Source organism: Ctenocephalides felis, unplaced genomic scaffold (genome assembly GCF_003426905.1).
Source record: "Ctenocephalides felis isolate EL2017-DRISC unplaced genomic scaffold, ASM342690v1 CF-g0.4_SCAFFOLD_01886, whole genome shotgun sequence".
Taxonomy (NCBI): Eukaryota; Metazoa; Arthropoda; class Insecta; order Siphonaptera; family Pulicidae; genus Ctenocephalides; species Ctenocephalides felis.
The window spans coordinates 164,339,793-164,355,242 of NW_020538040.1; the positions used below are offsets into that span (position 1 = coordinate 164,339,793).

At 31.5% G+C, this 15,450-nt stretch overlaps 1 protein-coding gene and 1 long non-coding RNA gene across 2 annotated transcripts; both read left to right on the top strand.

Annotated features, from left to right (window-relative positions):
* Positions 1–1,057: 1,057 nt before the first annotated feature.
* Positions 1,058–11,311, top strand: LOC113376519. The gene is made up of 2 exons (XM_026616466.1): positions 1,058–1,316; positions 9,134–11,311. Exon 2 carries the CDS (start codon positions 9,151–9,153, stop codon positions 10,336–10,338), a length of 1,188 nt encoding a protein of 395 aa, XP_026472251.1. The 5' UTR covers positions 1,058–1,316; positions 9,134–9,150; the 3' UTR covers positions 10,339–11,311.
* A 2,991-nt stretch (positions 11,312–14,302) lies between these two features.
* Positions 14,303–14,991, top strand: LOC113374556. The gene is made up of 3 exons (XR_003366995.1): positions 14,303–14,442; positions 14,541–14,733; positions 14,827–14,991. It is a non-coding gene; the product is annotated as an uncharacterized LOC113374556 (long non-coding RNA).
* Positions 14,992–15,450: the final 459 nt, after the last annotated feature.

Here is a 15,450-nt window from a genome sequence, read left to right on the forward strand (position 1 = left end):
GCCTTAAGGCACGATGCCATGCGCCCCCCAATAGCTAAAGATATTTTTTTATTCTCTATTTTATTTACAACTGTCCAGTTAAGAACATTTAGTAAATTTTGGGAATTTGCAATTGTCAGCCGTGAAGGGACATTGTATACTATTTTGACATGTATACTATTTTGACAATATTTTATTGATAATGATATATTTTCTACTATTTACTTATAAATAATTTATTATAAATGATAAGTTATTTCAATCTTTATCAGGGAAATTGATGGACTTAGATCAAGTAGCGCTTTTCTTTTCAATCTACGTTGATAGTTCTCTGCTATTAAGGAGTTTGTTAGTGGATTTGGGTGACTGATGAGCTTGTTTCTATATTTCATGTGCTGTTCTTGTTATTAGATCTTTTATGGTAGGTGTATTCGTGTCGAGATGAATCAGATAGTTCGGTATATATTTTGGTGCTCCTAACAAAATTTAAAAAAATTTGTTCTGAAATTTCTGTAGTATTTCTATATTAGTTATAGCTATAGATACAATAAAAAACAGAAAAACTAAAAAATAGTTAAAAATACTGCAAAAGTTTTGTAAAATACATAATAGAGCATGATTTCTGGATAGGATAAAAATAGGGATTTATTAGCTATCCGAACAAAATATAGATTATTAATGATCGCACACACTAATCGAGCTCTCACTATTCCTTATTAGGTATATAAAATTCAAAATGTGACGGTCTTATTAAAAAAGATGTATTTAATAGAGACGTGAAAAACTCTACTCCGATTTTAAACGATACCGATTTTTTGTGAAAACAAAGATGATGCGATATATTACATGTTCGGAATCCAATTTAAAAACAATCGACGATTATTAAATATGTAAAACCCTGATTTGCACTATGTTCGTTAACTGTATTTGTGTGCGTCGGTATCCCTTCTACTCGTCAGATCATTGAGGCGTTGCAAGTCGGTGTTTCCCCACCAGGCACCAGATACTAAGCATGCAGTCTATCGTTCGACATCACCACGCGAGTACAGTTTGCTATTAAGTCTCAAGTAATTAGCATCGCGGATCGAGGATCGTCAGTTATTTAAATATTACGATATTACATGGTCTTGTGCAATATTACATTGTGTGGAAATAATTAAAACGTTCAAGTGAAATTAACATTTAAAACTATTTTTTATAAATTTTGTGTTTTGTGTGTGACATTGTGCACTGTCGTTGATAAACGACAAATTAAGTGAGTTTTGTAGAAATTCTACGAGTGCGACACACATTGGCTATTTATTTGGAAAACGTTAAATTAAAACCTTTAAAAATTGGTGAGTACTAAAAATAGTTGATCATCGTCATAGCGTAGCACATAGGTATTATGTGCTGTTGTTAGTTAATTCGTAGAGTTGTTTTCCCAGTAGGGACGCACGTGTGCCGCGAGCGCACACATTCTGTGACGCGCATGACGCCAATATACTCGTAATATATGTACTATCGTAGTAAACAAGATTTAATTGCTGTTTCAATGTTAAACGCAGTGATGATCGCTGCAACTTGACGCGTTTATTTCAATGACTTTATTAAATAACATGACTACCGAACACGTTTCATGTCGACGCATCGTGATCTCGAACATTTCAATTATCCGTAACGACGTCTTCAAAATCACATCCAGCGTTATTCTTATTCATCATACCTGAGTTGCGGATTTATATTATCTAGCAATTATTTCTTTCTCTTCAACGGATGTTACAGTTAGACGAGTAACTGTGTGCTATGTTACCAAATTTAAACATCCAAAGTCATCGGTACGCGTGCTTAACAATATCAAATCGAGGTCGTCACTAAATACGTTAGATTTCGAATGTAATTAATTCTAGTTTTCAAATTAATCTGCTGGATCTTCTGTAAGTGACTAGTAATCCTCATTGGAGGGTTATCTACCATGCCAACTTTTATACTCAAGTGCAACACTACTTGAGTTAATATTGAACCAAACAGCCATAGAACAACAATATGTTCTGAATGCTGTTAAATAATGTTAAAAAAAAAAAAAAAAAAAAAAAAAAAAAAATTAATCTGCTGTATATTTTGACCTATGGATTATGTCCGTGGAATGCCCTACTTATGCCCTTCATGATAAAAAATACTAGCACACACTTTACATTTTTTCTATGAAAAGTTCTAATATTTGAATGCCAATCTAGTTGGCAAATTTACCATTACACATCGCATGAGTCATTTTATCAGGAAAACCACATGACGGTGAATGCGCAGCGCCAAAAAGCACAAGTACAAGTTATGGATGTTTCTGAACTTTGTGGAAATAGATTTTCCAAAGCAATTCAATTACTTTTGCCAAAAATTTTCTAGAACAATATAGTTGATAATTATCGATCACGGAAGTGGTATCACATTTACATTTCGTATAGTTGAATTCGATCTATTTAAAATACGTTTTTGGGTCAAGGAACTTCGTAGCAAGTGTAAATTTCAAAATGTTATCAAACACGATATATGTTCTAGCAGACCACGTAACTTGATCTTGGAATATTTCGGGTAGCGAAAGTTCTCGTTTTGAAGAATAATAACTTGATTAGTTATTTGATGGAGGACATGAAGCGGAAGTGAAATAAATAAATTTTATGGATTTTGTATTATTAGTATTATTTTTATGTTCTTCCGTGTTCAACTGCCAAGCTTGTAGTAATTTCATTGCCTTTGTACAACGACATATTTTGAAGAAATCCATAGAATCAATTCCAATAAAGAGGTTTTGGTGGGTGACTTATTGATCCAAAGGTCGTGATAATTGCGACTTGCTCTGACTTGCTAAATATTAAGGCAGGAATTTTCCTAGATATTAGTCTTCTTAATTATTATAAGGAAGTAATCTTGAAAATGGGATAATACGCCTGGTGCATCGAACTTTCCGTGCAGACGTCAAGTTAACTTTGCTCTAGAAATCATACAAAATCAAAAGCAATAGTCGGTCTTCCATCATGTCTGCGATTTCAATTCGTGCAATACTCTATGTTTTTGCACTTGACTAATAGCGGTTCTATGAAGTAATATAATAATACATAAAGTCAGAAACCATTCAAATCGCTTGTCCTTGTACAGAACAGTGAAGTATGCCAACGAATACACGCTCAGCCACGTGCGCATAGTGCTACGCCAGTTTGTATTCGTGTTTTGGCCTCATTATCTAATTTTAACTTATGTCATACTTTATATTATAGTTTGTAATGAAACCGTTGTGTTACATAATTTTAAAAGAGTGTTAGTATTAGTATCGTTCGAGTAACGCGCGCGATACAGGTAAAAAACGATAGACGAATGTGCCAAAAGCAATTCAAATCGAATTAATTTTGTAACGTGCAAGTGGGGAGACTTATTTCGTTGTCTGTAAGTTGACCTAAACTTCTGCAATTGAGTAATTTGAATAATACAATTTTTACTGTAAATACGAATACAGAGTATTTGCAAAATCGAAAATTCCACATAGTTTTCGAAATTCCCACGCGAAATTGTCGCACCAGAGCATTTGAAAATCACCAGAAAAAGAGAGCATTTAAAGATCGTTGCAAAAAATCACCTGAAGAAAAAATAGAGCATTTAAAAATTATTGCAAAAATTAATTGAAATTGTTAATGTAATCATGCAGAATAACTAATAAAGCTTTAAATATTGCAAACAAACATTAAATTGAAAAAATGTATATTTGTAATGTAATAATGCGAAATTTTCTTACCAGAGAAAAATACAGCATTTAGAAATCAGTGCAAAGATTCACCAAAGGAAAAAATGAGTATTTAAAAACTATTGCAAAAATTAGTTGAAACTGATATAGAATTATATCATGATAATTAAATTATATATATATATATATATATATATATATATATATATATATATATACTCTTTTGTATATATAGCGAACTTTCCCCAATATAGCACATATTACAATCGTTACAGTCAAGCCTATAAACCGAATCAGTAATTCTATCATCTGGTTAATATAAGATATACATTGTATTTATGAGTAGGGTAGTGCATAAAGAAAAAAATACATTATTATTTGAACATATAGGTTTGGAAAGAAAATTTAGTTAATAAACTTTACCATTATTTCGCATAAATAGTTGTTGATGTCTACTATAAAATATGTGCGCAAATATGTTTTTATTATTGTGTGGATGTTTTTCTCTTCGCCAATACACGCGGAGTAATTTTCAATTATGACCGTTTTTGCAAACGTATAACCTCGAGTTTATTTTAAATGTGGAATAATTTATTTAATCATTAGCTGAAAATCAATATTTCGACCTATATGCGACTCTAATAAGAAAGTCATAATTTCATGCAATCGTAACTGTATTGAGTAATGAATAAGTTCTTCCACAATATGGCATTGAGTTTGGTTACAAAAATAATTCTGTACACATCTGGATTAATAACAAAATGCTTGGAAATCCAGACTTACGTGACAGAATGATTTTTTTGCAAGATCGGAGTTGCAGATATAATACTTTGTATGGCTCATGAGAAGAATATGTGACATTTTGCATCAAAATAAAGCAAGCCTTCGAGGTTTTTAGTTTTAATTACAAATGGGAAAATACAAAACAATTGTTCATGACAATAATTTTCGGAATTTTCTCGCTACTACGCAGTGAGTGACATATTATTGGATGCTATTAACCGAAAATATACCGCGGCCATGCACATGCACGCGCATTGTTCGCCTCGCACAAATATGTCTTTCCTGCGAATTCTGTTGCAGAAATGCACTGAAACACATCTTTGTTTTTCGTTATGATTTATTACAAGATATTTACTTGCGCATAATAATAATGGTTAGCACGTATGTGTTCTTAATGCGCAACATACAGACTTTGGTCTGACGTAATAATGAGTTGTTTTGATCAACAAGACTCCTGGGCTAAACGCGCACTCATCGGAAAATTTCATTCTTATATTTTATAGTTCACAATAATAAGAGATACAAGAAAACAATTAAACGATTACGGAATATCGACGTGAAATCGGTATCACGACAGATAAACAACGACGACAAAGTGAATCATTTATTCGGAAGTTAAATGAAGACTCCATTCTACTCTCCTCTCCATTCTAATTTTTTTTTTTCTATTCTAACTCATTTCTTTTATCTCTTTTCGTGTAAAAATATCTTTTAAAATTTCATTGTATCTTGACTGGTAGGAAAAAAAACAAAAATAAATTTCAATTCATAAAAATTAAAATATTAGACATCAAGTTTTTCTTACATTCATAAAAATTAAAATATTATAAGACATCAGGTTTTTCTTATGGCTTTATTACATAGACCTTATACTACATGGACTGCAAGTCGAGAGCAAAATAAGTGAACAAAGATAGAAGAGAACTGTGACGTCACTGAATGAACGAGCATTGCCGACAATCGTGAAATACTCCCGATTGATAAATATCGTATGTCATACGTCTATTACCATATAGCAATCAACGTGATTCATGGGATTAGTGTCATTGTATTGACAAATACATAAAAATTGATTAAAAAATTATATCTCATGAAATACAAAATTGATTGAAAAATATTAAGAGGTGATTTAAAAATTTGTTATAAAAAAATGTGATGACTATATACACTATGTTGATAATGTAATGAAGGGGATAAAATTAACTTTACAATGAGCCATGTCAGACATATATATCTGACATACGCGCTTTGGTGATGGAGATAAAAAGTTTAAGGCCATGTCAGTAGTATATGTGTGACATGAAAAATAGCGTTTTCCAGGAATTTTGTCAAAAAAGAATTGTCTTTGACACATTAAGTTTCCTTGATATATTTTTAACCAAATTATCGAATAAAGTTACCATGTCCCATGTGAAATTTTTTCTTATCCTATCGTGGCAATTAACGTCTTAAAGAATTTTTTATCTGTACGAAATGTCGCGCGTACTCGAGATAGTCAACAACACAAATTAAACTTGTAATATTGCATAATATGATGTGTGCCTCTGCTAAATTACGCTACTCTGTGTTTATCAATTTGTAATATGCCATAAGTATTACATCATTCATCCATTCACGATGGGATTTCCCAAACTGAAATCTGCATTATTAGAAAATTAACTTGGAATTTGATAATAGCAAATGATTGCATTACACTATGTGACATTGTAATTGGCTCCCTCGTGGCCTAGTAGTTAGAGCTATGGACTTGGAATCGGAGGTTCCAGGCTCGATACTCGGGCAGGGGGCAGCTTGATATCAAGCAGTGGCATAGGTTTTTATTTGAAAATATAGATAGCAATATGTTCATTAGATATCAATAAAAAACATCATTATTATAGACATTGTGATGATAAATTCGACAATAGGATAACTGAGCCATTTATAAAAAAAACAAGTCTTTTAAGAAGTCTACACTACAGCTCATAGAACTCGTTATATGTAAAAAATATATTATACTATATACAAAAAAATATAATTATTAACTTTTCTACTGTTTTGAGTATTACATTAAAATACCATTAATCCATTCAAGTCATTCAAATTATAAATTTTTAATACAGCAAGTTTAAAATGTAATTTTGCAAGTTGAGCAATAAAAAATTAGCTATATATACATATACATATATATACATATATTATATTTATATTATATATATATATATATATATATACAGGGTGTCCCAGAACTTAACGCCAACCGAAACAGGGTGATTGGGATCTTGAAAAAAATATTTATATCTCACGTTGTTTTGAAATTATGAGCTTTTTAGTGCAAACTAGAGCTTTGGAGAAATTATCATAATTTTTCGGTAATTATGGCTAATCTTTATTAATTTTGTTTACCTAAAGATTGGAACCTTAACGTGAATAACACATTGCCCCAAGTTAATTTAAAAAATTTAAAATCGGTCGATTCTGTGATGCACTCTATTTTTAATCAGGATTGTAAAATGGTAAAATACTTGATAATTTTATTATTAAAAAATTTCGAATATAAAATAAAAACCTAATGTTAAACATCAAATTGTAATGCAGTTAATTTTATTATAAATTTTTTAATAGTTTTTATTTCTTATGACCTTCCTCAATAAAAATATCTCGGGGCTAAGTTTGAGAACCTCTGATACCTGAAATTGACCTAGACATTCCGCTGTGTAAACGCAATTTTGCGTTATAAAACCTATTGACGATATAACTGCACTAAATAAATATTTTCATAACACAATTTAAAAACGTTGTTTGTGTTACAATTGCAACTCTGAATTATTTGCTTTTTTGTCATTGCGCATATTAAAATAATCTTTTTTATAATCCATGGTAATTTTATTTGTGCCTTGTGCTATAATTAGATCAATTGACGACATGGTTAAAGATTGTATTTATATAATCAATAAGTTTTATATACACTTTATGCCTTCCGTCACATAAAGACGGATCCGTGAAGCCGTTAGAATACAATTTACAATATATCCGCTCATATCGCCCGTATATTTCTCTTACTCTATTTAACATACATTTCAAGAACAGTTAATATTTGATGCACTTGAAATGTTTGACAAAAGGCTATATTTTGATTAACACGTTAATCGCCACGATATTAGAAAAAAATCACATGGACCATGGTAACTTTAGAAAATTTAGTTAAAAATGGATAAAGAAAACTTAATGTATCAAAGATTTTTTTTTTGCCAAAATGGATAAAGAAAACTTAATGTATCAAAGATTTTTTTTGCCAAAATGGATAAAGGAAACTTAATGTATTAAAGAATATCCACAATTCCTGGAAAACGATGTTTTTCATGGCCCTATATTAAAACTTTTATTTCTTCTACCAAATTGGGTGTGTAAAACATGGCTCCTGTAGAATTTCTCAGCGTCAGACACATATGACTGACATGGAGCTAAACGTGTTCATATGAATATAGCTATAAAACAGCTATATATAACAATTGTTTTGTATTGAATAGTATTCAATTATTCAATACTCAATTAAAATTTCTTTGCTAACAGTTACTACAAATAACGCTAATTGCAACTTCCAAATATTCGTCTTTGCAATGACACAGTTATATTCAATGTGAAAAGATTAAGACAAACTTAATTCCGTGTGGACTAGTTCTCAAATTCATGTTATAGAAAGTTGACGTCAATTACAACCAAAACATAGAATGAAAGTTTATAAATATTCCAATAGAGACGTTGTTAATGAAATTTATAATTGATAAGGAACTGAAATTTACTAAACAATGAATGAAATTGTAATTCAACCGTTTAGTGAAATTAAAATTATAAATATTATATCACAAACTCAACAGGATGTTTTGTTAATGCCCTCGCATTAAAAATCTCTTAATAGTCATAATCAGTGGAAATAAAACTGTCTGCCACCCATGTTTGGTACGAAAGTACATCTTGAATAAATGGCAATTGAAAAACCCGAGTGGTGATCTGCATTTGCTTTTCCAGATGATTCCAGTCGTTAGGCTGCACAACTCGTCAGTTTCCATTTGTCCCTAAGACCAAACTGTAATTCATCGCAAACCCATTGAATTATATTAAAAATTCGTTTATTGCGGTTCCGAGAGCGCAATTCTGTGTCAGTAGTGTGTTAAAAGCAGAAGGCAATAACCATGACATCCGAGATATAAGTGGAACTCCTAACGGTACTCTAAGCGCGCTGTTCACAAGCACATCACCAACACAATGAAAAACGCAATGGGCTAACTGACCTACTATGCGAACACTGTATTTAAATCTCTCTCTGTTCGATAGACCAAAGTTTCTTCAGAGTTTCTTTCATAATACTATTTCAGATCAAATTCACAACTAATAGGTACAATCGGTCCTCATGGTACAGGCGAAAAAACAAATGCAAAATGTTAAATCAATCAATTCAATATTTTGTGCTTAATTCCTTGCATTTTACGGCATCATTGAAACCCACACTTTTTTCAGAACATTTCTGAACAACCATCAATCAATTCAAATCGCATCTAACGGTCTGTAACTACCGTACCGTAATATTTAATAATGATAAATTTTATTTATTAATTGTGCATGATGTTCTTTTTCGAATTTTACGAATCGATTTATTGATGTATTTTCTTTGATTTTCAGATGTGTTAAGACAACACATGATGGTGGCGGAATTCGTCGCCAGACAGCAGAGTGCTTCCCCCGTGAACGGAGAGACCGCGCACAGCCACAACGCGGCCGGCAACATGACAGACTCGCACGGCCACTCGCACAGCCACAGCCACTCGCACATCCCGGTGGGCTACGTCCACGACGGCGGATCACCAGGATCCCCAGGCTCCGATTCCTTCAGCCACCAGAACGGACAATACGACATGGCCGCTCATCTCAAACGCAAAGAACTATTCTCACAGCGCAAACAACGCGAATTTATTCCCGATAACAAAAAGGACGACAGCTATTGGGATAGGCGGCGTCGCAACAACGAGGCGGCCAAGAGGTCCCGTGAGAAGCGAAGATTCAATGACATGATCTTAGAACAACGTGTTGTAGAATTGAGCAAAGAAAACCACGTCCTCAAGGCACAATTAGATGCCATCAAAGATAAATATAACATATGCGGCGAAAGTGTGATCAGCGTCGACCAAGTTCTAGCCACACTGCCGTCCAACGAGCAAGTATTGAGTATAACAAAACGCGCAAAATTGTCAAATGCCGCTAACGGTGGTGGCCAACAACTTCTCTACCCTCAAAGTCCAAGTCCAGCAGGTCCCACGCATCCAAACGCTGCCATGGGTTTCCAATCAACCAGTCCGGCGCTAAGTGTTATAAATCAAAGCGCTTACCGTGGGTTAGAAAGCGAGCAAGAACTTTTTGTGACGTCTCCCGTCGCACATTATCCATACGAGGCCGCCTCCAGTGCCTTGAATCTGTCTCGAAGGGCTCCTTCGCCCTACGAGGTGTCAAGTGGGTCAGGTGACGAGGCACATTCCATGTTAGCCGAACCCAATAATAGTTTACCACTTAAATTACGTCACAAGTCTCATCTGGGAGACAAAGACGCAGCAAGTGCTTTACTGGCTCTGCAGCATATTAAGCAAGAGCCAGGAGCGCGCTGCAGTCCGCCATGGGACACGGAAGGCTCTAGTGATGAACGTGATTCGGGCATATCCTTGGGAGGCGAATGGGCACTCAGGACTAGACAGCGTGACCAGCCCAGTACTCTTCCACCTGTCATAGATGCAGATGATGATGAGGGACATCTTAAAAGCGAATTGGCTCGCCTTGCTTCTGAGGTGGCCACGCTTAAAAGCATGATAAACAGCAACAAACCCAATGTCGAATGACCATTGCTGAACTAAATCGTCATACCTTGCAGCTTGAATTTACGATCATCATCTGGCCACTGCATATTCAGCCTCTAAATTTATCTTACCGTGTAGTTTATAAAGAATATTTATATACAGTTGTCTATATGTAAGTTTGTATTTATTAAAAATTAACATAGTCATTGGAATGAATAGGATCATCATATAAGTATGAGATGTAGTTGAGAAGATACTAACAATATTGCCTTAAGTATGGACAGTTTTAAAGGCAACTGTTAAAAAGTGATTTTATATTTACCTAATTAAGTTTTATTTATTTTATGTGATTATTTATCAACACGAAACATTTGAAATTTCGTATGTAATGAATAAGTTAATTATATTCTTAATGTTATTGCAATTAAGGACAGCTGGATACTTTTCATTAATTCTAAAGACAATAATAAGACTAATGAAAAGACGTTTGAAACCTGTGCTTATGACGAGAACTACAACTACTAAAGTATATGACATCGCACTATGTGTTTTTGATGAATAATATTATTACATTTTTATTTATGTTACCTTTTATTACCGCTGGCGGTCGGGTTTCATTTTGAGAAGCTTTGGTTGACTGAGTATTAATGAAAAGCATACAACTGTCCTTTTTAGGTTCACATGATAAAAACAGTTAAAATAGAAGTGATTGATTTATTTTCCCAGTTTGTGATTTGATTTGAAAGTTCCATCGTACTGCTTTTTAATAAAGCGGATTGTGAGTTTACTCCTTAGCAGTGTAAAATATATATAATTTGATATAGATATTATATTAGTTTCCAATCAATGACTGTTATAAATTGACAATCGCACATATACCAAAAGAAACGAGTAGATTTCGCAATCATTCACAGTCAAGAAAAGTCAGAGGGGAATTGTACCAAGTTATAAATTCACGAAATGTTTATTTGTTTTCAATACGAGTGATTTCTTTATTGTTATTTTGTTCTGAACGAAATGGACGTTTGATTACGCTTGGCGTATTTTACACATGGTGTAAAAATAAGTTTTTCTAAAGAAAATGTGTTACCTTACTTATTAGGGCAATGGCTCTATACGTTATTATGATAAAATGAAATCACACTATGTTAGAGTTATAATCAAAATAAATATATGCTTCTTATTTATGTACATATATTCACATCATGTGAAATATATTTAAAAATTATACTATATATGTATACATATATACATATATATGTACATGTATGTATATATGTATACATTAAATAAATATACATAAACAAATATATGCCTGCATGTGTGCGTGCGTATTTGATAGAATATATAAACATATATACATATAAATCACTGTGAACCTGCCTTGATACTAAAATATAGTTATTTTGTACTGTATCCTATATAATATAAATCTATGAAAACTTTTATTTGAACAATAAAGGATATTATTCTATGAGCATGTTTGGTTATTCATGGAAAAGAAATTGAATTACAGAAAATACACTCGCAGACATCTCAATAACATACTTTGTACTTCCTTAGCAATAATTTTCAGCAGAAATTTTCATATCAATTTCATTCAGTATAATATGAATATTAATTATATATATAATAAACATACCTTTATTTTTAAACAAATTTTTGAGAACACATGTATTAAATGTTCAAAATCACTTGGACACAAATTAAGCACTAAAAGTTTGTTTTATTACTTTGACAGTTTTAAACAACATACACAATTTGCACAAATATACTTAAAAATCGTCAAACAAGCGAATATAAGTTGTCGCTCAGGAATTTTTTTAATTAAAAGTGAAATGATGGGATATATATATGAAGATTACTCAAAAAATATTATAAATGAATTAAGTACTAAGGTGTATAGATTTTTAACACGTGCTTTTAAGAGGTTAGGGAAGTTAGGTTATCACTGAGTTTGTTTTTTGTAACAGAGGATTTTAATCGTTGTGATCAATGTACATGATATAATTTTTTGTGCAAATTATTTATGTATGACTACATGTTCAATTAAATCATTTCTACTTTATTAATTTTCTATGAATTTAACATAGCATCGGTAACCATCATCAAAGTGTTGATACAGAAGAATTATCATATCACATTTTTGTATTGTTATGTTGTCTGTCTTCAGAACATGGTGAACCAGGGGTGTCAAACTCATTGACAGTTTTGAATTTGTTGGCGCGCCGGTTTGAAAATAAACTGGTGTAACATTTTATGCTTTTTACATTTTATTCGCAATAGTAATGATGAAATTAATGATGACTTAATGATAATCAAGATTTAGTAATCTAGATAAAATTTTCAACTATTTATTACTTTTACTAAACGAGGCTATCTTCACATGGAAAGATTATTGTTATCGGAAGAAGACTAGGAAATTGATTAGGTATAAAATTTAAAAAGTATGTTTTTTCATAATAAATACAATTAGGGAATGCAATACCGATGGAAAATTTAAATACCGGTATTTCGGTATTTTTTCATTTTAAAACCGGAATACCGGTAATTACCGGTATTTTTATTATCTTAAACAAACGTAAACAAAATTAAAAGTTACTAGTACAAATATAAAAAAATGTATATACAACTACAACTATATTCAACTAAATAAAATAAAACAAATTTATTTTTTTAAATAATAATTTAACAAAAGTATATATATTAAATTAAATCATTTTCACTGTCGAGTATATTGAGTACTTTTCACCAAAAACAAACTTATGAGTAAGAAAGACCAAAAACTCATAAAAGATCATATTGCATTTTTATAATAAAGTGTATTGTTTGTATCCGATGTGTTAAATTAGCACAATCTTAAATATTTTAAAAAAATAATTTTTCAACAATAATTTAAGATTGGATTCTTTGTCGAGTTAAATAATAGGTTACTATAATTGTTGAGTATCGTTATTTAAAACAATGTGATGCTTCTATAGTATTTTCAAACTTTGAAACATTTTCGAAAAATAATATTTTATATTTGTAATAAGAAGCAAAAATATTTAGTAATTATCATAATTATTATGAATAAAGTTAGAAAAAAATAAAGATTACGCAAGGGTAATCTGTATGATATAAAATATTTTGGTGCAAATATCACCTAAAAAACTGTTACATTTTTACAAAAGATGAAACAAACATCATTATCTATCAGTCCAATTCTATTTATTGTAACACGATATGAAGCCCTTTGAAAAGCAATAAATATTCAGTTTAATGACGAGTTGAGATAATATTTGACATTTGTTTATCATATAGAATCACTTGAAGATATAGCTGTTTATGAGATTATGGAATTTAAAGACAAATTTGTTCCGAGAAATTTAAACTTTAGGGTATTATGTATCAAATAGCGCTAATGTAAAAAATACCGAACATACCGGTATTATGGAATAAATACCGGTAAAATTACCGCCGAAAAATCGCACGGTTTACCGGTAATTCGGTATACCGGTATACCGGAATTGCATTCCCTAAATAAAATCAACCATTTATTACATAAAGCCCAAATTAATGATCATTGATTAATGATGATTCTTAAGGCAGCCCAGGGGCCCGCGGGCCGTATGTTTCACATATCTGACCTAGAAGGTTATGTTGACACAATTTGACATCTCTCAAAGTGACAGCAGTTGTGCAATGTAAATAATTTTAGTATTGGAAACATCAGAGTGGCTCCTAAATAATATCTGAAGGATTTACGAAGTAAAAAGGTATTTGTTTTGTATATAAATACTGCAGATAAAACAATTCTTATTGGAAATCTAGTTGTAAAAGTTATCCTATCCTTTCTCTGGCAAATGATTTAACATTTGTGCATATACTTTACTTACTTTTATTAACTCAATAGAGATTTATAAATAATAATAATTATTAAAGCAATAATCTTTTGTTTGTATTATTGTAGCGTGAGAACGATTAAACATGTATAAAAAGCTTATTTGTAGTCAGCATACTATTTTGTCGACAAGGTACTACTAATAAAATGCAATATTACCATTGATTAAAAAGGTTGATGGTATTGCAAACACAGTTACTGTAAATAAAGAAAATAAAAAGATACAAAACCTTTGAAGTGTCTACAATAAGAAGGTGAACAAGGTATTAAATAATTTTAACAACTTCACATTAAAAGAAAAATACTTACAATTGATTTAATATGGTTGCATTAATATCATTGTAAAAGTATATTATTGCAGAGAGAAATGTCTATGTCTGCACAGACAATGTTTACAAGCCACAGAGCTGTGATATTTCAATATGTATTGTTGTGAAAGCGGTTAAACGATTAAATGATTAAACATGTATAAAGAGTATCCCTGTTATTGATCAGTCATACCATAATAAAAATCAGCAAACCTTCGAAGCGTCTACAATAAGGAGGTAAACAAGGTATTAAATCATTTTACTAACTCCACATTATAAGAAAAATATTGACAATCTTTTTATATGGTTTTTGCAAATTCTAACAGTATATTATTACAGATAGAAACCTTTATGTCGGCACAGGCATTGTCTACAAGCCACAGCTGTAATACTTCAACATGCTGTGATAGTTCAACATGTGTTGATGTGAAAACGGTGAAATGTTTAAATGGTTAAACAGAATGAGAATGCTCTGATATAGGACCAGGAGAACACTCCAAGGACAAGGCCAAGTAATTATAATTCTAAATACTTCAATACCATTTGCAAAAAATATTAGTAAACGAATCTTATGTTCTTAGTTAGGAGATAAAAGCCTAAAAACCTTGAAAAAGATTTTTGCAGTACCCCTAAGATTGTCAAGTGCAGGTTAAAAGTTGCCTATTCTGACACCAGTTTTCCGCAAAGGTATTTTTCATAATAATTGCAGCAAAAATAATTAATTAATCAAATATGATATAACAATATGTTCAATAGAAGTCCTTGGTGGTAGCTGCGAATTGCTGCAGAATGCAGTAATAAGGCGTAGGAGTGCATTAATAATTTGCACCAAAAATTATGTCATGTACCCATAGATAAAGGAAGAGTTTACGTTTACATTTACAATAAGGAGGTGGAGAAATAGGTTTTAGGTAAGTTTATTAACTCCACATTATAAGGAAAATATTAACAAATGTTTTAATA